Source organism: Syngnathus acus, chromosome 9 (genome assembly GCF_901709675.1).
Source record: "Syngnathus acus chromosome 9, fSynAcu1.2, whole genome shotgun sequence".
NCBI classification, from domain to species: Eukaryota; Metazoa; Chordata; class Actinopteri; order Syngnathiformes; family Syngnathidae; genus Syngnathus; species Syngnathus acus.
The window spans coordinates 19,714,672-19,738,041 of record NC_051094.1 but is presented as its reverse complement, the minus strand read 5'-3'; the positions used below and the strand labels follow the sequence as shown (position 1 = coordinate 19,738,041).

Below are 23,370 nucleotides of genomic sequence, written 5' to 3'. Positions count from 1 at the left end.
CATCATTGTATTCATCACTTGCGAGGCATCTTCGATGGTCAAATCATCATGTTTCTGTAAAACATGTTCAGCTAATAAGAATTATCGGAATCTTCTTTCCGCAGCGCATTAAAATCATCACATTCGACATGCCTGAGATGTTGTATTTGCACTTCAGCTACGGTAGAAGACACAGATCTTGATACAGCTGACTTCAAACATGAGATAACACAGGTCGTAAATAAGCACAACAATACCGGCACAACAATCACAGGAGTCACAAGTTTCAACATCAGTTGCCACCAGGCGCCAGAAAATAGCCATGAAAAGAAATCCCATTGATGTGGGACCATGTCCTCCGACATGGCCCGCTGTAAATTCTTCAGTGAGTTCATGGCGTCGTTGATGTGAGTGTCATTATCTCCTGGAATGAATGTGCAACAGGAAATTCCAATAACATGGCACACCCCACCTTGCGCTGCAGTCATCAAGTCCAGAACCATCCTGTTTTGCAAGACCATTAGTCTAATAGCCTGGATCTCTCTGTTTTGTCCATCAGCGAGAAAGTCACAAAAGATTGACGTTTTTGAAGCCGCAACTTCAGACCTGCATGAACTCACTGACACTGTCACATCATACATCAGTTTTTGTGAGGATCTGTGTGTGCAGACTAAGACCTTCTGCACGTACAACAACGACAAACCTTGGTTTACACCGAACCTCAGGAGGCTGCGCAAAGTCAAAGAGGAGGCCTACAGGAGCGGCGACCGCGACCTGTTCAAGAAGACCAGAAACACACTGAACCGAGAGGTCAGGAAAGCCAGGAGGTGTTACGGGGAGAGCCTGGAGAGACACCTCTCTGCCAATCCTGATCCCTCAACAGTGTGGAAAGGTCTGCAGAGCATCACGGGCTTCAAGAAACAAACCCCCCGTCCTGTGGAGAGTCCAAGGCTTGCTAACCAGCTAAACAGGTTCTACTGCAGGTTTGATCGGTCCTCCCACACAACGGGACCTCCTGCAGCACAATCTACATACTCACCTCCCCCCACAACTGCTCTGTCCACACCTCTATCAACGTTGTCACCCACTCTCTCTCTTGCAGAGGCCGCGCCCGCACTCCAGATCCGCGAGGAGAAAGTGCGCCAGATGTTCCGGAGACAAAAGATCAGAAAGGCACCGGGCCCAGACGACGTGTCACCTTCCTGCTTGAAAGTCTGTGCTGAGCAGCTGGCACCCACCTTTGCACGGATCTTCAACCGTTCCCTGGAGCTGTGTGAGGTGCACTCGTGCTTCAAAAGCTCCACCATCGTTCCAGTGGCCAAGAAGCCCGCCATCACAGGTTTGAATGACTATAGACCCGTCGCACTGACATCTGTGGTCATGAAATCTTTCAAGAGGTTAGTGCTGAGGAGGTGGAGCGGCTGGTCCACTGGTACAGCCAAAACCACCTGGAGCTGAATCCGCTCAAGACCGTGGAGATGACAGTGGACTTCAGGCAAGACCCTTCACCACTTTTACCCCTCACTATCCGCAGTAATACTATTCTCTCCACAGACACCTTCAAGTTCCTGGGAACCACAATCTCTCGGGACCTGAAATGGACCGGCCACATAGACTCTGTCCGGAAGAAGGCCCAGCAGAGGCTGTACTTCCTGAGACAGCTCAAGAAGTTCAACCTGCCGCGAGAGCTGCTGAAGACCTTCTACACTGCCATCATCCAGTCTGTCCTCTGCACCTCCATCACTGTCTGGTCTGGATCGGCCTCCAAACAAGACAAGCACAGACTGCAACGGACAATCAGGACTGCAGAAAAGATAATTGGAATCAACCTCCCATCTATCCAAGACTTGTACCTGTCCAGAACCAAGAAACGTGCAAGGAACATCTCTACAGACCCTTCTCACCCAGGTTGCAGTCTGTTTGAACTACTCCCCTCTGGACGGCGTTATAGAGCTCTGTACGCCAAAACCAGCAGACACAGACAGCTTCTTCCCCCAGGCTGTTGCTCTGATGAACTCACACCACTCTTAGAGTCTCAGAGTCATTACTGTGCAATAACCTCCTGCTCTCCACACCTTTTTTGAATTGTCTATACTGTTTGTACTATGTGTCCTCTCTGCATCCATTGCAGCCTGGTCATCCTGGAAGAGGGACCCTCCCATCTGTGGTCTCTTCTCAAGGTTTCTCATTTCCCCTAGCTGGAGTTTTGAGTTTTTCCTTGCCCTCTTGGGAGTTTAAGATCAGGGGATGTTTGAGAATATTTGCCATTTTTCACATGTCCTGAGTGTTGTTAGTCACCTAAATATTGAACAGAGGCTGTGATTTACCGAAGTCAAATTCCTTGTTTGCCACGCTCAAACATGGCGAATAAAAACTCTTGAATCTTGAAATAGTGCAGTGTCTCTATGAAGAGTGATTGTTTTCCAACTCCGATCCAAGGAAAAAGTGCATCAACGACGGTCACCGATGGACCATACTTTATGGCTGTCAGGGACATTCCTACCCCAGACGGGATCATGTGGTTCAAAGGTCGTAACAGCCCTGCGTCGACGTCTAGAAGAGTTGTGTGCCGTTGTCATCTGATGATGCTGTATCTTCAGGTGTGGTCTGTTACCCACACTGGTGCACACACTCCTGTTCAGTTGGCAGGCAGCATCGGACAACCCTTGTGACCACAAAGCCACCAGCCATTCTGTATGTAGTAGGGTCCGTTTGATGGTGCAGCCATGTTGTTCAGAGAGCCCTCACCACTTGAAATGGCTCTCCGATCCTGGACTCAGCGGTGATGTCCAAAGCTCCCATCCAGTTTCCTCCTGGAGAGTAGTCGTCGTCAATGCATTTGTGGGTTTCCTTTCCTTGGATGTAACACGTGTACCGTTTTTTTCCATGTATAATGCGCAAAATGTAACTACCGTTTTTTTCCGTGTATAATGCGCCCCCATGTATAATACGCACCCTAAAAATGGCATGTGGATGCTGGAAAAAAGCCTGTACCCATGTATAATACGCACCCAATTTTTTTTTTTTTTTTTTTTTTTTTTTTTTTTTTAAGTCCCAATGATCGTCACACACGCAGGGAGGCAATGGGTCCCATTTTTATAGTCTTTGGTATGGTCTTAACTAGGCTGGATGTATTTTTTTTTGTTGGCGTTGATTTCTCCGACTGCCCGTAAAGGCACCACCGCAATCAGATGAAAAGAGAGGAAAGTGACGTGCGGACATGTGAAAAAGGCGGCTCTGTATGGGAGAGACGTTGAAGAGGAATAAAAACACCCTTGGAAACCAAAACTTGCCCCTCGTCGTGACTCGGAGCCGCAACAAATGTTTCGGATTTGTGTAGGGTACATTGTGACAGCAAACGAGCAGGTGATCGAGCAAGCGTCTGATACGAGAGCATTGCGTTCGTATGGAGCGTGTTTGAAGTGAACAGCAGAGACGAAAAGGAACATGGCAAAGTGTTGTGAAATAAAATATTACCTGTAATACGCATTTTGTTATTTGCTGATTGTATTAAACTATCACATTCATTGTCAGTCAAGAAGAGAAGAGGACTATTATCCCTTCTTTGACGAAATGACCAGAGCACAGTACAAACACACTATTGTCGGTCAGTCCTGTTGTTGGTTTTGTTGTACCATGATTTTCTTAAAAAAAAAAAAAAAAAAAAAAAAAAATTAAAAAAAAAAAATTAAAAAAAATTTGTACCCATGTATAATGCGCACCCCAGATTTTAGGACAATAAATTAGTTAAATTTTGCGCATTATACACGGAAAAAAACGGTAATTTATTGTCCTAAAATCTGGGGTGGGCATTATACATGGGTACAATTTTTTTATTTTTTTATTTTTTAATCCGGATATCATACGGAGGCCGCCATTACAGATGCGCTTTCTTCTCTGCTGTTCACTTCAAACACGCTCCATACGAACACAATGCTCTCGTATCAGACGCTTGCTCGATCACCTGCTCGTTTGCTGTCACAATGTACCCTACACAAATCCGAAACATTTCTTCGCTATTGAGTTTGCTAGCACATTCGCAGTGATACTGACCGGCAGAATAACATCCGGTTGTTCCCAAAGATGATCTTTTTTCTGAAATAATTTTACGTTTACGGACTTAAGTAGGAGTCAAAATTTGGGTGCGTATTATACATGGGTATAGGCTTTTTTCCAGCATCAACATGCCATTTTTAGGGTGCGTATTATACATGGGGGCGCATTATACATGGAAAAAAACGGTAGTTCATTCCAGGTGGCCACTTGCGGCAATGTTCGTCCTTTAACAGTCACATTGAGATTTGCCCAGAAAAGCTGATCACAGGTACCTTCTGCAAGTCCAGGGCGGAAAGGGTTGGCATCACTGACTGCACGGTGTTGATATCCAACTCCTCCCATAGAGGCCATGCATTTCGCTTCAGTGACAGTCATTGCCCTGGCCTCCAGGTGAACTTGCGTGGAGGAAGGGGCGAGTTTGGAACACACATAGCATCCCTCCTGTGTGTGGGATCTCACAGTGAACTTTACATACTGGTACCAAGCGTTGGTTTCGTATGGGTTTCTGGGGTCCCACGACCAGTCCTCAAAGTTCTCATCATGTGACCATCTTTTTCCTCGGTTGACATTGTCAATCGGTCTATTCAGATGACCATAGCATGCTCCAACCACAACGCAGCAGAGGATCCACCTGGCATGTGGAGCCCCACTGCTATTAGAGTGGGGATCGTTGAATTCTTCACCAACATTGAGATGCCCCATCCTAAATGATGGAGCCCCTTTGTAGTCAGACTTCCCCACCACTCCGAAATTAGGGGTCCAGCACTCTCTGCAACTTGCAGTGGCTGAGGTGAATCCAGCTGGGCCTTTCAGCAATCTTTACTGCGGTGGGGGTAGTCAGCAAGACTTGGAATAGTCCCTCGCACCATGGCTGGCCCAGTTTTTTCTTTTGACGACCTTTATGTCGACCCAGTCTCCTGGCATGATGGGGTTGTTGACCTGCGGGGAAGAAAGATCAGGCGGCAGTAAATTTGCATTTGACACATCTTTCAGTTTGAGTGCTCTGATCATGCTATCTGCCAAGGACTGTTCTTCATCTGCTTTTTGCAACTCTTGTATCATTCACCAATCAGTTTCATTGCCCTTTTGAACTGGGCAAATAGGAGTGTTTACAAGGAGAGTCTGAGAACTTCCTAATGATTCCTCCTGACCAAAGACCATTTATGACAGGGGCTATCCCATTTATTGTCTCCTGTTTTAAAGGAGATTCTCTGATCTTGGTTGGATTTGGACGGGGGGAATGGACCGTAAGTCCTGTAGCAGACCCTTTGCCCACCTCCTTATCAGTCAAACAAATGTTGATTAGTCAGAGAAGTGCATAAGCGCGTGCCCTTCCAATAGATACACCACTTCCTCATAGCTTCTTTAGTCACTTTTCAATCAGCATCCGATTGCTTACAGCAAAAGTTTGAAAAGTTTGAGGAAATTTTAACTTAATGATATGACGCCAAATGTAATTCAGAATCCATATGTTGTAAAGTGTTGTATTATTACTATCTTCCACTACACTCTCCCTCCTTCTGAGGCGTTGTGACGCCCATGCCTCACACCTTGACAAACTTTTTGGGAGGATGTGTTCTTTACTACATATGATTCTATCATCATTTAATTTGACTTTCTTTCTAAAACACTACTGTTTCGCAGTTCACACATCTGCATGTGTTACTGGTTCTCCAGGTTTTTTTTCTATTTTTCCTCTAGTTATTTATCAATCCAAAAACTCATTTATTTATCTGTGAATGAAACTTGTTCAAAATCACCCTTTCTTCGAAGTTCTACTAATTTTCCATAGTAGTCTCCAACGACTTCGACCATCCATCCATCCATCCATTTTCTGAACCGCTTAGTCCCCACGGGGGTCGCGGGAGTGCTGGAGCCTATCCCAGCCGTCATCGGGCAGTAGGCGGGGGACACCCTGAACCGGTTGCCAGCCAATTGCAGGGCACACAGAGACAAACAACCATTTGCACTCGCACTCATACCTAGGGACAATTTGGAGTCGTCAATCGGCCTACCAAGCATGTTTTTGGGATGTGGGAGGAAACCGGAGTGCCCGGAGAAAACCCACGCAGGCCCGGGGAGAACATGCAAACTCCACACAGGGAGGGCCGGAGGTGGAATCGAACCCGCACCCTCCTAACTGTGAGGCGGACGTGCTACCCAGTGCGCCACCGAGCCGCCCGACTTCGACCATTCAATCTGTATTTTTCTTTCATCTAGTCAATCATTCATCTTTGCTCATTCGCATCTCACACACAGTCTCCAAAAAGGGGTCTTTCCATCACATTGGTCTCAATTTATCCAAGCTCTCCACACAACATTCAACTCGCGTTCCTTATCCTAATTTTTGTCCATTATTTCTCATAAATATAGCATTGCAATGTCTCAAATTCACAATTTTGTTTCATCCAATTCCTGAAAACATCTTTTTTTTTTCTTCTTCAAATTTCTCATGAGGGCTAGACACTAATGTGCACTACTGTGGACCAGTTTCTGCCCACAAACCGATTTATTTCTTTTCCTCTTTTTTATTTTTCAAAATTGTTTCTGTTTTGCGGTGCAAATCGAAACTACCACAGTCTAGCAAATTTCTTTGCACACAATTTTAGCCAATTTCATCACTTTAACACATAGGCACACACATGCACAGCTCTCGCGCACGGAGGGAGGGGGGCCCGGCATCAATGATTCGTCACAGGCTGGCTATTTCCTGCAATCGATCATGAAGCCGGTTCCCGCCCACACACGCGAAGACAGCACATTCCAATTCTCTATTTATCTTTTAGAAGCAATTTGCATTTCTTTACCACTTGATTTGCAAATTTTAACTTTAGTGAGCACACATAATTTGATCCCTGGTCATTTGTCATTCTATAATCTGACAATGAATCTAAACCAAAAGTAACATATGTTTTTTCTTTTAATGCGCTCAGAATGTCTCATGCTGTATGGAAATCTACTATTTCTTTCTCTGTAGGAGCATGAGAGGTCAAAGGGGAGGAAGCTAGTCATGCTAAAAATTTTACTTTTCCTCTGCCTCTTCCTCCACCCTTTGATTGGTCTTGTTTTACATGAAGACACAATCTTGCAAAGTGTCCCCGTTTCCCACAGTTCCAACAGTCCAAATTTGATGGGGATTTTGAATTGAATGGTGGCCTGCGACCTTGTTGGCCTCTACCTCTTCCTCTGCCCCGTTGGGAACCTTGGAAGAAGACTGTTGTATTTTCATCTAGGTCATCATCATCTAGATAAAATACATCAGAACTTTTGCCTTTCTTGATCACTTTGTCAGCGTGTCTAGCCCACTGCATGGTTGTTGTAACACTAGCAGTGTCCACTTCCACCAAGTGTTTCCTCACCCAGTTGCCTATTTCAAGGCGGAAACTAGTGAGGAGCTCATTATTAAGCTGTTGCTGATATGTACTCTCAGCTGCATCATTGAATGGGATGCCACTGTGCACCCTGAATTCTTTTTCAAATCTTAATTGAATGGGGGCCTCATCACTTTTCATCTTTCTATATTTTGTCTTTTGAATTTGTTCTCTCCTCTCTTGTGAAGCTTTCAACCACACTCTAGCACATTTCAATTTCCTCTTTTTTTTCCTTTCTCAGTCCCTTTGTCTTCCTAGCCACACACTTCTCCAAAACTTTTACCAGTATGTTCCACATTTCAACCTTCAACTTTCCTTCTACTCCATACTTTTTCTTCCACTTCGGAACGTATCGCATACAATTAAGAAATCTACTCGCCATGTACTTTTCATCTCCTTCAAGAGCTCCTTTATTCAGGGATTTTCCGCTTCCATTTCCCATCTTAATTTTAGTAATTTTTTCTTTTTTCTTTTTTTCTTTGAGGATCCTCAATGCAGGTTTAAAATGATGTTTCAACAAATTACTAGCCTGTGTTATTACCGTGGATTAATGCTAGAACTGCTTTTTAGTCAATTTATCCTTCCAGTCACACTCAACCACGCAACTTTCAGGCAAACAGCTTGGAAAAACGGACAAAAAAGGATCCACACCCTTCTTCAATTAAGAAAAAGAAGCTCTGTTTTTTCTAGCCCGTTCCTTCCACTGGGACTCGAACCCAAGCTGTTCATTGGCTCGGAAAAACGGACAAAGAAAAATCTACGCTCTTCTTTTATTAACAAAAAAGAAGCTCTGTGTTTCTTAGCACGTTCCTTCCACTGGGACTCTAACCCAAGCCAGATCCCATAGCTTGGAAAAACAAACAAAGAAGAATCTACGCACTTCTTCGATGAACGAAAAAGAAGCTCTGCTTTTCTTAGCCTGTTCCTTCCACTGGGACTTGAACCCAAGCTATATCTCGTGCACTTTTCACAATTGTGAGTGATGTGAGTCACCCCGCTCACTCTTTGTTCGATCTTCTGCCCTCTCGGAAGAGGTACAGGAGCCTGCGCTCCCGCACCACCAGACTCGCCAACAGCTTCATTCTCTAGGCTGTTAGGATCCTGAACTCTCTCCCCCCTTCTGCGTAGCGTCCTGTACTTTTGCGCTATATTCTGACTGTCTGCTGTATGCACACTTGCTCCATCTTTGCTCCTCTTATTTATTGTGTTGTTTATTTATTATTTATTCACCTCTCTTATTTATTCATTGTTTGTGCCTTCTTGTTTTTATTTTTTTATTTTTTTTCATTTTTATTTTTTTGTGTTGTTTACTTGTATGTATATTGTGTACTATGTCTTGTCACCGTGGGATAGTGGGAACGTTATTTCGATCTCTTTGTGTGTCTTGGCATGTGAAGAAATTGACAATAAAGCAGACTTTGACTTTGACTTTTTGACTTTTTTACGCATTTCACATCAGCACAACCACACAACTTTAGGGCTTTTACTTACTTGTCCCCTGGTTCGTTGCACTTCCAGATCCCGTCAATCCACTGTTGTCAGACGAAGGCAGACCTAAGATGCTGGCCCAGCGAAGAATTTTCTTCCCAGGTCTTTCTTTACCAGGTCCTCCTAATGGCCTGTTGACAGTGTGCAGCACATCCTCCCCCGTCCATCAGCAGTGGGTATGTTCAGATCCGGGTCATGGCACCAAAATGATAGAGTGGTGCTCACTCTAACGTATTTGCAAGAACCACACGGAAGACAGTATGCCCTTTGAGCACTTGCAAGTGGAGAAAGCGTCACTGTGTGACGACACAGCGATGTTCGAAAGAAGTCTGACTTTGGATTCTTGCAAGACAGTATTTATTGAGAGAAAACAGGGTGGGGGTGTGAGTGGACAGGTTTGGTGAACCCCTGGCCTCTGGTAAAATCAGAGCAAGGGGTGTTTTACGACATTGAGGGAAACAGAACAACTTTGATTGCATTCCAACATAATCATACGATCAAACTTGACTTGACTTGAAAATAATCTATCAACGCTATCACTATATATTTGATTTTAAGTTTGATTTTTGGAGCGCACAATCGCTCAATCAAATCAAGAGTTGATAGTCAAGTTGATTTGTATAGCCCTTAAAGTAAGGAATTCCAAAACAAGCTGACATTAGCCTTGATTGTGATACTGGTAGCATGACCAAGATAATAGACTGCTACTAAGCCAGGGATGTCCAAGGTCCGGCCCGCGGGCCAAATGCGGCCAAATGCGGCCTTTAAACTGGCCCGAAGCATTGTGTCATAAAATCAGGGATGAGAACGGCAAATGAAAAAAAACAATGAAAAGAAGCCGGGGTCTGGGGGCCGCATGGGGGCAAAGCTCCCTGGAAACTCCTGGATTTTGGCAGTATAGCAACCGCAAAACCATTAATTTCATCACTCAATTTCAAGTTTTGTTAAAAAAATATTCGTGCTTGGTGGGCCACCAAGGTGAATATAATACAGTCAAGGCTCGGTTTTCGACCACAATCTGTCCCAGAAGGCGGTTCGAGAAGCGAATCGGTCGAATTCTGAATCTATTTTACCCATGACAAATAATGGAAAAAATGTTAATCTGTTCCAAGACGTTTTTAAGCATTTTTTCATTTGCGCATTTTGGTCCGATCGCGCAACTGCAGCGCACCGCCGAATGCGCAACCGTAGCGCGTCGCCGACAGCACAACTGCAGCTCACCGCCAAACGCGCAACCGTAGCGCGTCGCTGATCTTGTGACTGAGCCGTCGCTGAAATTTAGAAAATATTTTTAAAATCTTGATGTACTTTCCAAAATTCAAGTGCGCAGGGAGCTTAATTTAGTCCGATCGCGCAAGCGCAGCGTGGCGGGCGCTCACTGTCGCATTGCTTTAAGAGCGTCTTTGTGTTTCAAGATGACACAGCTCTCGAGCCATGCCCATCTGAAGCAGTTCCTGATCCCGTTCGACTTGTCTATTTCCCTGGCACGATCCTCGTCTTTTTTCTCTAAAACCTTCGCCATGCTGGCTAAAACTTTTGCAAATTAGGCAAATGAGTAGGCAAATACAAATAAGTATCGCCAAAATGCTGCCGAAAAAAAGGCGGCTGTTGTCGCAATACTGCTGCCCCCCACCCCCCCATATAAAAACAATTTTCTCAACGGATCTACACGATTCACGGAAATGATACTCCCGACGGAAAGAAACACGGAAATCCGAGGATCCGCGGAAGATTCTCATCCCTGTAAAATCAATAATAAGTGGCCCGCTGGCACTGTCGTGGGGACCTGCGCGCCCCAGACCGAGCCACAGAAATGAAACTCGTCCTAACGGCGCTCACGAGCCAGCGCTCACGAGCCAGCGCTCACGAGCCAGCGCTCACGAGCCAGCGCTCACGAGCCAGCGCTCACGAGCCAGCGCTCACGAGCCAGCGCTCACGAGCCAGCGCTCATGATCGTTTGCGAGCGCGTCTCCTCCGTACCTTCCCAGTTCACGCGCACACAAGTGTCCGTTTGCAAGACAATCAGTGACACAGACACTTCTTCATTCAAATGTCCACACACTAAGGACTAAGGTGACGCTAAAATCAGAGACGCTGCAAGTGACGATGCACAGGGAAAGGCAAAAAAGAAAAAAAAAAAAAAAAAGACTACTGGTGAGCGCTGTCTACTTCGTACTAACACTACACACTACGACACGTCCCCGCCGCCCACTCACAGTGATCGGAAACAACAAAAAGATTATGGATTATTATTTTGTGATCATGAAGTATTTTGTTGCGTATGAAGTTGAAATATAAAAGATAAAATGGAGAATGATTTAATTCAGATTAAAAATCTGACATGATGCAACCTGGCCTGTTTATTGCAATCACAATCACCAATATCACCCTCCTTATTAATACAACAATAACAATAATAAAACAAACTTAATACTTCTAATAAAAAATCATTCAATTTTCATAAAATTATTTATTTGTATTTAATTTATTATTATTTTAATCTTTAACTTTTCTCTTAGTGCAATTGACAACAGATTCTCCTTTGCATTATCAACCTATCTGCAGACAGCAAAGGCTATAGTTACATATTTACAAGTTCATTTACAATGGTAATGGTTCGAGGAATATCAACCTATCTGCAGACAGCAAAGGATATAGTTACATATTTACAAGTTAATTTACTAATGGTTCGAGGAATGTCGGTGCGAATGGTCGGCCCCTATACAATTTCATCTAACCAAATCTGTCCCGCTTTGCAAAACGTTTGGACATCCCTGTACTAAGCACTATATGATATTTGATTTTAAGTTAGATTTTTGGAGTGCTCAATCAAATCAAAATAGTTGATAGTCAAGTTCATTAAAAAAAAGGAATTTCCAAAAGCTTCACAAGGCCCACAGTTGACAAAGATCGGCGACATGTCCCGATCAAAAGCCCTCAAATGTTGAGCAATTTTTTTTATAGTTCTGTATTGTTTTTTAATCCCCGGTCCAATTTTTACACTGCATTTCAAAGTTTTTTACTTGACTTTAGACATTTGAGGTGGTGGGGCTTAGTGATAGTATTTTTGCCATGTTCAAAATGATGTTTTTTTTCTCATACTTATGGTGATGATGTATTATTTACATATTTCCGTACCCCTCACCCCTCATAGCACTGATGACGAATTATGACCCCCTTCATCATTTACCCATCCCTGTGATTGAAAAATATTGTATTTTTCCTTTTTGAACAATAATGAAACTCAAATAAAGAATACAATGAGAAATAAATTCAATATAAGCAAGTTAATTTTAGTTTTCCTTAGAGATCAAGAACTGTACTCACACTCAGTTTTTGTAATCAGAGATAAGAGCTTAGCAGACTCTTTCATTGGTCTCATTGGACACCAGGTACCATCCTCCTGGAACTTGATTTCATCCACGTCAGAACAGTTATTCAGGATCTCCAAGAATAAACTACACAAAGAGAATACATACATTTTAAAAGTCTATTATGAATTAAGTTTGAAAGTTAATTAAAGCACATTTTCTAAACTTATTGAGTGACTTGTTTGGTAATTGTTTCTAAAGTAAAAGCAGATATTTACAAGTCTATTTACTTAGATTGTGCACAAAAGATAAGCAGTCTGTTTTCATGAAGGACTTTAGAAATATGACTGTTGAGAGGCAGAACTTTGAGGATTTGGACAATTTTAAGTTAAACAATTGCTTAGCTCCTTCGTGAGCCATCACCTTATTGTGGTAGAGGGGTTTTGTGTCTCCCAATGATCCTGGGAACTAAGTTGTCTGGCTTTCTGCCCCTGGCAGAGTCACCTATGGCAAACAGGTCCAAAGTGAAGGGCAAGACAAAGCACGTCTCAAAGGACCCCTTATGATGAAAAAAAAAATTCAACTTTGGTATCCCTTGCCCTGGCCTGGCAGGTGCCTGTTGGCTGGGCTCGCACCCATGCAGCCCAAAAAGGAAATGTGAGTCCCCCTTTCCATGGGCTCACCATCTGTGGGAGGGGTCAAAGGGAGTAGGGTTAGTGAGCTGGGCTTTCGAGAGCGATTAAAACTCTTCCACTCTAGAGCTGGCCATGGTGAGAGGCGCAGAGCAGGTGTGGAACACTTATTGCCTCGCGACTTGGTGCCTGCACGATGGGGATCGCGCCGGTGTACAAGAGGGTAGCCTCTCTGCGTCTTCGGGTTAAGAACGGGTCCTTACTTTTGTTTGTGCCGATGTACCAAACAGCAGCTACAAGTATCCAACCTTTTTGGAGTCCTTGGAGGGTCTGCTGGAGAGCGCTCCCCCTTGGGACTCCGTCGTTCTGCTGGGAGACACCAATGCTCACATGGGCAATGACAGTGATACCTGGAGGGACGTGATTGGGAGGAACGACCCACTCCTTTGTGAACCTGAGTGATGTTCTATGATTGAACTTCTGTCCTTGATATGGATTGTTGATAACGAACACCATGTTGAACATGGAAAACAAATAACAACAAAAGAAAAAGAAGCTGAAGGAACTGTTGGACCTGAAGGTTCTGTATACGGGTCTGTACCAGCAGATGAAGGCGACAGGAGTGAAGCATAAGCGTGTGCCTACGCGCTAGGCCACATTTGATGATTGACTTTGTCGTCATGTCATCATATTTGCGGCCGCTTGTTTTGGACACTTAGGTGACACTGACGTCATATGATGGCGCCGCGGATGGCAGCCACGGTGAGTCGCTCTCTGTTTCTTTGTCTTATTTTGTGTGTTTTCTGTGTCCTCTGCTGTCCATCCCGGATCACTTTTACCAGAGAAGCGCTGTTAAACATCGGACAGGAAGCTGGTGATCCACTGACAGGTGGAGGCAGGCACCGCAAGCTGGACGAACCTCTGGTGTCGGATGTCGGGAGCGATGGTGTTGAACGGCGAGCTGAAGTCCACAAACAGGATCCTGGCATACGTTCATGGGGTGTCTCGGTGGTGTTGGATGTAGTGCAGTCCCATGTTGACCGCATCATCATTGACCTGTTTGCCGGGTAGGCAAACTGCAGGGGGTTGAGCAGGGGGCCCGTGATGTCCTTCAGGTGACTCAACACTAGCCTCTCAAAGGATTTCATGACCACGGATGTCAGGGTGACAGGTCTACAATCCTTCAAACCTGTGATGGCGGGCTTCTTGGCCACTGGTACGATGGTGGAGCTTTTGAAGCACGAGGGCACGTCACACAGCTCCAGGGAACAGTTGATGATCCATGCAAAGGTGGGTGGCAGCTATTCAGCACAGACTTTCAGGCAGGAGGGGGATACACCGTACAGGAGGAGGACACGCAAGGAATGACTGTATATACAGTATAGACTACACAACAAACTGATGAATAACTAGTTTTGAAATCAGAGAATAGTAAAAACTGGTTTAAATATGTTAAAAAAAGATGAATGCTAATACAATTTTCTAGCAATTTTTCAATTTTTTAAATGTGAAAACGATTTGTAATTTCAGTATTGACATGAAGTCGATGCACAATTTGTCTTCGCGGGCCACATAAATTGATTTGGCAGGCCGTATCTGGCCCCCGGGCCTTGGGTTTGACACCTATGCTCTACACCGGGGTGTCAAGATCCTTTCCTCGGGGGCCGAATCCCTACATGTTTTCCAAGTTTCCCTCGTTAAACACACCTGATTCAATTAATCAGGCTCCTGCTGAAAGTGAGGACGAACTGGTCATTTGAATCAGGTGTGTTTAACAAGGGAAACTTGGAAAACATGTAGGGATTCGGCCCCCGAGGAAAGGAGTTTGACACCCCTGCCTCAGCAGGGTCCCGGAGGGTGCATGGGAGTTGTGCTTAGAAGACTTGGAGAAATTGTTCGACCGTGTCCCTTGGGGAGTTCTGTTGGGAATGCCGAAACCACTTCAGGGCTGTTCCGTCCCTATATCAAGTGATGCCAGAGTTTGGTCTGCATTGCAGTATGTTGAATTCGTTTACGGTGACAGTTGGTCGATTCTGTTCATAACCTTTATTGACAGTGTCTAGGGACAGCCGAGGCGTTGAAGGTGTCCGGTTTGTTGACCTCAGCATCTCAGCTCTGCTTTTGTCTGATGATGTGGTGCTGTGAGCTTCTTCAAGTTGACGTCATATGACGTCATATGATGGCGCCGCGGATGGCAGCCACGGTGAGTCGCTCTCTGTTTCTTTGTCTTATTTTGTGTGTTTTCTGTGTCCTCTGCTGTCCATCCCGGATCACTTTTACCAGAGAAGCGCTGTTAAACATCGGACAGTCTTCTTCTGGTATTTTCTCTCCTGTTCTCTCTGATTCAGACTGTTTGTCGGAGATTCTAGCCGGAGCGGCGGTGCTATACAAGCTAGCGCGACGACGGCGGCGCGGAAAACGAGCAGGAGCCCTCGTAAAGCTGAGGCAGAGAGGGTTCCGTTCTGCCCTACCGTCAATTCATCTGGCGAATGTCCGCTCCCTGGCAAACAAGATGGACGAACTGCTGCTCCTCACTTCAAGGAACACGGACTTCAGCAGATCCGCCGCGCTGTGCTTTGTTGAAACGTGGCTCAGCGAACGAACCCCCCACCACGCCGTGGAGTTAGCGGGTTTTCGGCTAACGCGTGCAGATCGCAGCGCGGAGCTCTCCGGAAAATCAAAGGGAGGTGGTCTCTGAACGTTAATGAACGTTGGTGTACTGATGTCACGGTGTTGAAAGAGTTTTGCAGCCCTCTCCTAGAAACACTTTTCATATACTGCCGGCCGTTCTATTCACCACGGGAGTTCTCCTCGATCGTCATGGCGGCTGTTTACATTCCACCACGTGCGAGTGAAGCCACGCAGATGCTGGCTGACCAGGTAACAGACATGGAGAAACTTCTACCAAATTCACTAATCATTGTTCTGGGTGATCTTAACAGGGCGAACCTCGTACACGAACTCCCCAGATACAGACAGCACGTAACGTGTCCCACCAGAGGGGCACAGACTCTGGACCACTGCTACACCGTGATTAAGGATGCATACCACTCTGTGGCTCGTGCAGCTTTAGGACTCTTGGACCACTGTCTAGTTCATCTGATCCCGGCCTACAGGCAGAAACTAAAAACTTCTAAGCCTGTGGTGAGGACTGTGAGGAAGTGGACAGTGGAGTCAAGGCAGGACCTCCAAGCCTGCTTTGACTGCACCGATTGGGGAGTTTTCGAAGCTGCAACTTCAGACCTGCATGAACTCACTGACACTGTCACGTCATACATCAGTTTTTGTGAGGATCCGTGTGTGCAGACTAAGACCTTCTGCACGTACAACAACGACAAACCTTGGTTTACACTGAACCTCAGGAGGCTGCACAAAGTCAAGGAGGAGGCCTACAGGAGCGGCGACCGCGACCTGTTCAAGCAGACCAGAAACACACTGAACCGAGAGGTCAGGAAAGCCAGGAGGTGTTACGGGGAGAACCTGAAGAGACACCTCTCTGCCAATCCTGATCCCGCAACAGTGTGGAAAGGTCTGCAGAACATCACGGGCTTCAAGAAACGAACCCCCCGTCCTGTGGAGAGCCCAAGGCTTGCTAACCAGCTAAACAGGTTCTACTGCAGGTTTGATCGGTCCTCCCACACAACGGGACTTCCTGCAGCACAATCTACATACTCACCTCTCCCCACAACTGCTCTGTCCACACCTCTATCAACGTTGTCACCCACTCTCTCTCTTGCAGAGGCCGCGCCCGCACTCCAGATCCGCGAGGAGGAAGTGCGCCAGATGTTCCGCAGACAAAAGACCAGGAAGGCACCGGGCCCAGACGGCGTGTCACCTTCCTGCTTGAAAATCTGCGCTGAGCAGCTGGCGCCCACCTTTGCACGGATCTTCAACCGTTCTCTTGAGCTGTGTGAGGTGCCCTTGTGCTTCAAGAGCTCCACCATCGTTCCAGTGGCCAAGAAGCCCGCCATCACAGGTTTGAATGACTATAGACCTGTCGCACTGACATCTGTGGTCATGAAATCCTTCGAGAGGTTAGTGCTGAACCACCTGAAGGATGTCACGGGCCCCCTGCTTGGGGTGTCCAAACTTTTTGCAAGGAGGGCCATATTTAGTAACGTGAAGGGGCCCGGGGGCCAATATTTGTTGTCGCTTCTCTCCCGGGTCGGGGGGGGCTGGGGTGCAAGTGGGACGTCCAACGCTGCGCGTTCCCTTTGTCTTCCGGGGGGGGGGGGGCGGGTGCTAGTGGGACGTCCAACGTTGCGCGTTCCCTTCTCTTCCGGGGGGTTCTAGTGGGACGTCCAACGCTGCGCGTTCCCTTATCTTTCGGGGGGGGGCTTGCTAATCGGACGTCAAGCGCAGCGCGTTCGCTTCTCTCCCGGGGGGGGGGGGCCTAGTGTGACGTCAAATCAAACGCTGCGCGTTCGCTTCTCTTCCGGGGGGGGGGGGAAGGGGCTAATCGGACGTCAAGCGCTTTGTGTGGCGGGCTCCATCTACTGTGGGAACTGAGAAGTGCTCAAGCTGTTGTGCGGGCCACATTCAATTATGTTTTCAGAATTTGCTGCGGGCCAATAAAAACTGGACCGCAGTTGGCCCGCGGGCCGTAGTTTGGACACCACTACTCTACACCAATGATTTCTCCTCAGGTGACTCTCCTGTGAAGCTCCTGAAGTATGCAGACGACACCACTCTCATCGGACTGATCCAGGACGGTGATGAGACTGCGTACAGACAGGAGGTGGAGCGGCTGGTCCACTGGTGCAGCCAAAACCACCTGGAGCTGAACCCGCTCAAGACCGTGGAGATGACAGTGGACTTCAGGCGTGACCCTTCACCACTTTTACCCCTCACTATCCGCAGTAATACTATTCTCTCCACAGACACCTTCAAGTTCCTGGGAACCACAACCTCTCGGGACCTGAAATGGACCGGCCACATAGACTCTGTCCGGAAGAAGGCCCAGCAGAGGCTGTACTTCCTGAGACAGCTCAAGAAGTTCAACCTGCCGCGAGAGCTTCTGAAGACCTTCTACACTGCCATCATCCAGTCTGTCCTCTGCACCTCCATCACTGTCTGGTTTGGATCGGCCTCCAAACAAGACAAGCACAGACTGCAACGGACAATCAGGACTGCAGAAAAGATAATTGGAATCAACCTCCCATCTATCCAAGACTTGTACCTGTCCAGGACCAGGAAACGTGCAAGGAACATCTCTACAGACCCTTCTCACCCAGGTTGCAGTCTGTTTGAACTAGGGCTGTGGACTCGGTCGGATTTTTGCTCCGAGTCCGAGTCCGGCCTCTTGACCATGAGTCCGAGCCCGAGTCCGAGTCCGGCTGTCCATTTTTTCTGTTAATTCATGTGACTGCTTAGTCTTTATTCAAGGCTAATTTTGATCAAAATCTAAATAATTACAACAGTTTTGTGATGGCTTTGTCTTTATTAAACATATAAACGAATACAATAAACAGATACTTTCAAGTTTTAATCATTAATTACACCATTATAGCTCAGACATTTATCTAAACACAAATAATTAGTGACGACCCCTTATTTGGAAAGCGAAAAACCCATGTCGTACGGCGTCAGCACTATGTTGTTTTCAATAAAAACATGAAGAACTCACGTTTGCGTCAGTCAATTTAAATTTTTATGAAGGATTATTCTCATTTGATGTCTTTAAATTCATCCGCGTTCTGCCATTGAAGCGGGGTGCATTCAAAGACCAGTCGTACAGACGGAACACTCATTCACTTTACCAAAACGCAACAATATAATTACGTGAGCTCTTTGCATAAACCTCGATGCAAAGAAACTCCTCTTTTTGGGTATAGGCTACAAGGAGTATATATTACAAAGGAGACTTTATACTTAATTGTGATCATCATTCATCCATCCATCCATTTTATTTTATTACTCAGGTATTTTCAAAGGTATTAATATTGTTGCATTTATTAATTTGCTTTAACATGACAGCGCAATATAATTAAAAGCTGACACGATAGCAATGTCAAACGTGTTCATTTAAGAAAAAGCCACACACGTTTTGTGATCAAATCTTTCATAACGAGAATGATTTGAGTGAATTGATTTTACAATTTTTATCCCCCCTCCCCACCATCTGTCACTTTGCTTGGGACAAAAGGAGCCTTCAGAACTGAAATTTCTTCTCAATTATTCATTCAAATCAATTCACTCAAATCATTCTCGTTATGAAAGATTTGATCACAAAACGTTTCCGTCTGTACGACTGGTCTTTGAATGCACCCCGCTTCAATGGCAGAACGCGGATGAATTTAAAGACATCAAATGAGAATAATCCTTTATAAAAATTAAAATTGACTGACGCAAACGTGAGTTCTTCATGTTTTTATTGAAAACAACATAGTGTTGACGCCGTACGACGCCGTACGACATCGGTTTTTCGCTATAATTCGGTATAATTCGAGGTAGTCCACCCTCACCCAAAGTTAAGGTTTCATGGGAATATTATTGTCATAATTGTCTGGACCATATATGATAATTGTTTAATGGTAGTTATTGATAGATCTTGAAGATGTCAAGTTATAGGTGCATAAGACTATGTTGTTCATGCATATAGCACGTTCATTGTAAGAGGGGAAGAGATGTTGTGTATTTTGGGCTAACTCAAATTCCGTAGTAGAAAACCCCCGGAAGTGGGATGGGCATTCTGTGTTGTTCTGGTACGCCCTGTGAACGCACTGTGAGTAAGGAATAAAGCAGTTATCATTCACGTCGTTGTCCGACCTATTCTTGCTATCTAAGAACCTGGAAAATAGTAAGGATATAACATATATCACGGGTCATTACGACGAGTTTGGTGGAGTTTTTACTGCTTCTTCCAACTCCTACCGCGCTGACTGTAACCTGACACTCTCTGGCTGCGTCTTGCCTCTTTTTTTTTATTGTCGGACTCGGTGGACTCGGTCAAAATCAGCACCGAGTCCGAGTCCGGCAAAATGACCGAGTCCGACCGAGTCCGAGTCCCCGAGTCCGAACCGAGTCCACAGCCCTGGTTTGAACTACTCCCCTCCGGACGGCGTTATAGAGCTCGGCACGCCCAAACCAGCAGACACAGAGACAGCTTCTTCCCCCAGGCTGTTGCTCTGATGAACTCACACCACTCTTAGAGTCTCAGAGTCATTACTGTGCAATAACATCTTGCTCTCCACACCTTTCTTGAATTTGTCTACACTGTTTGTACTATGTGTCCTCTCTCCATCCATTGCAGCCTGGTCATCCTGGATAAGGGACCTTCCCATCTGTGGTCTCTTCTCAAGGTTTCTCTTTTCCCCTAGCTGGAGTTTTGAGTTTTTCCTTGCCCTTTTGGGAGTTTAAGATCAGGGGATGTTTGAGAATATTTGCCATTTTCACATGTTCTGAGTGTTGTTAGTCACCTAAATGTTGAACAGAGGGTGTGATTTACCGAAGTCAAATTCCTTGTTTGGCACGCTCAAACATGGCGAATAAAAACTCTTGAATCTTGAATCTTGTGATTTCTAGCTCACACTGGAGCAGTACACAGCTGAGTGTGAAGTGGCTGGTATGAAAAATCAGCACCTCCAAACCATGGTCCTCAGACGGTAAAGGGTGGAATTCCCTCTCCGGATCAAGGATGAGATTCTTCCCCAAGTGGAAGAGTTCAAGTAGCTTGGGGTCGTGTTTACGATTGAGGGTAGGATGGAGCGGGAGATTGACAGGTGGATCAATTCAGTGTCTGCTGTGATGCAAACTCTGTACCGGTCTGTCATGGAGCTGAGTCGAATGGCAAAGCTCTCAATTTACTGGTCGATCGAAGTTCCTACCCACATGTATGGTTACGAGCTGTGGGTTAGGACCGGAAGAACAAGATCCGGGATACAAGCAGCCGAAATGAGTTTCCTACGCAGGGTGTCCAGGCTCTCCCTTACAGATAGGGTAAGAACCTTGGTCATCCACTGCTCCTCCGCATGGAGAGGAGCTCGATGAGGTGGCTTAGGCATCTGATTAGGATGCAGTGGAAAATGAATGGATGGATATGTGTACAGTGATCCCTTGCCACATCACGCTGCACCTTTCGAAAAAGCACTACTTCGTGGGTTTATAAGTGACGAGAGAATAGTGTTTAAATAAACGCTGATAGCGCAGGGCGTGCCTCTGAGCAATGTGTGTCACTGCGGACGTGACTGAGTTCAAGCGCAGGAGGCGCCATCTGGCCACGCACAAGGAAAGAAGCACCAATCAGTCCTCCTAATCATAATCTCCTAGTCATTACTCACGTAAGCATTGAAGTTCCCCAGCAGAACAAGGGAGTCCCCAGGGAAACGTTCTCGAGCACACCCTCCAAGGACTCCTAAAAGGGTGGGTACTCTGAGCTGTTGTTTGATGCATAGACACAAAAATCCTTAACCTAACCTTAACCTGTCACCTTACTCGACAACAGAGGGAGGCTTCCCACTTATCTGTTGACTTTGAATACCAATGTACAGGCACCAAATCACACACAATAAGTTTGCCCACACTTGATCTGCAACTCTCACCGTGGGCAACTCCAGAGCCGAAGAGAGTCCAAAAACTTCTCGAGAAGAGCCCAAGCTGTGTGTGGAGGTGAGTTTGACTACTATGTCTAGTCGCAACTTCTATACCTCTCACAGCAGCTTGGGCTCCTTCCCTGACAGAGAGATGACATTCCATTTGTTAACCGCTAGCTACTGTAGCTGGGGATCAGACTGCCAAGGTACCCGCATTTGGCTGCCACTCAGCTAATACCATAGCTGACCCCTGCAGCCCTTCCCACAGGTGGCGAGTCCATGGGAAGGGAGACCCACGTTGCCTTTTCGGGCCCCAACTTCAGGCCTGGCTCCAGAGGGATGCCTCAGTGACCCGTGGCTGGGCAAGGAAAAATGAAGTTAATTTATTTCAATTATCATTAGGGATAATAGGCGGCTCGGTGGCGCACTGGGTAGCACATCCGCCTCACAGTTAGGAGGGTGCGGGTTCGATTCCACCTCCGGCCCTCCCTGTGTGGAGTTTGCAGGTTCTCCCCGGGCCCGCGTGGGTTTTCTCCGGGCACTCCGGTTTCCTCCCACATCCCAAAAACATGCTTGGTAGGCCGATTGAAGACTCCAAATTGTCCCTAGGTGTGAGTGCGAGTGCAAATGGTTGTTTGTCTCTGTGTGCCCTGCGATTGGCTGGCAACCAATTCAGGGTGTCCCCCGCCTACTGCCCGATGACGGCTGGGATAGGCTCCAGCACTCCCGCGACCCCCGTGGGGACTGAGCGGTTCAGAAAATGGATGGATGGATGGATTAGGGATAATATAAAGAGTGTTTTTTCTTATCCCGCACCAAGGACCTGTTTGCCATAGGTGACTCTGCCAGCGGCATTAAGCCCCTGAACATTTAGCTCCTAAGATCATTGGAACAACTGAACTCCTTCACCACAGTAAGGTGATGGCTCAAGAAGGGGTAGGAAAAAAAAGTGTTGCACATTAATGAACACAAATATCTGTTTCCTAATTTATGTGAGAAACATGATCAGTGTCTTCAAATCAATGAATACCATTGATAAAAACGACATTATTAAAGGTGACTTAAGCAAATTTGTTACTTTGGAAGTGTTTATCAAATTGGTAGCCCTTTGCATTAAACCAGGGGTGTCAAACTCATTTTTTTCGCGGGCCGCATTGTAGTCATGGCTTCTTTCAGAGGGCCATTATGACTGTCAACCCAAATAAATGTATGAGCACCTCATATTATATACAGTAAAAGCTACAAAACAAACTGACAAATAACTCGTTTTCAAATCAGACGAGTAAAAACTGGTCAAATATTTAACAAAAGAAATATTATTAAAAGTGAAGACAATTTGCAATTCTAGTAATGACCCACGAATTTGATGCACAATTTGTCTTCGCGGGCCACATAAAATGATGTGGCGGGCCGTATCTGGCCCCCGGGCCTTGAGTTTGACACCTGTGCATTAACCAGTAACCAAGTAGCTTTCAGTTTTAAGGTTGGTGACCCCTGTGCTTCATGCTACAAGCTTGTAACTAAGTTTGACTGCATTGTCTGTCTTACATAAATAAATGGTGAGGAATTGAAACAAAAACATGTCACATGGCTTCATTGAGAATGAAAAAAAATCTGCTTTTTAAGGGCAATTTGGTGGGGTGTTGTATTATGTCTGAGTGTGTAGAGGCAATTTTCCTCTAAACTGTTATGTTGTGTCTCATAATGGTGTTTTATTTATGCGCTTTTAGTATTTCAGTAGAAACTTATCCTCCATTTCTGATTATCTCATTCATGTTGAGTATCTTTCCTCTGCTTTTTTTTTATCTCTGTATGGTCTGAGCAGGTACCTCCTGAGATGCAAACATGATTGTGTGAACAAGCTCATGTGGGACAGGTTAACATGAATGTAATTGGTTTGTATGTTTTATCACCACTGTAAAGCCTGTAATTCTGCAACGTTTAAAATCGCACTTGACAGGTCTTGAATACAACCTTTTACGGGTAGTGAGGGTCCTAATAT

At 45.8% G+C, this 23,370-nt stretch overlaps 1 protein-coding gene across 3 annotated transcripts in view; it reads right to left on the bottom strand.

Annotated features, from left to right (window-relative positions):
- pias2 (protein inhibitor of activated STAT, 2) overlaps nucleotides 1-23,370 on the bottom strand; it is a 181,245-nt gene that overhangs the window by 24,987 nt on the left and 132,888 nt on the right. For all 3 annotated transcript variants that reach the window (XM_037259490.1, XM_037259493.1, XM_037259491.1), the window contains one exon: nucleotides 12,222-12,352. In XM_037259490.1, coding sequence (XP_037115385.1) covers nucleotides 12,222-12,352 — 131 coding nt within the window. The remainder of the gene's footprint in view (nucleotides 1-12,221; nucleotides 12,353-23,370) is intronic.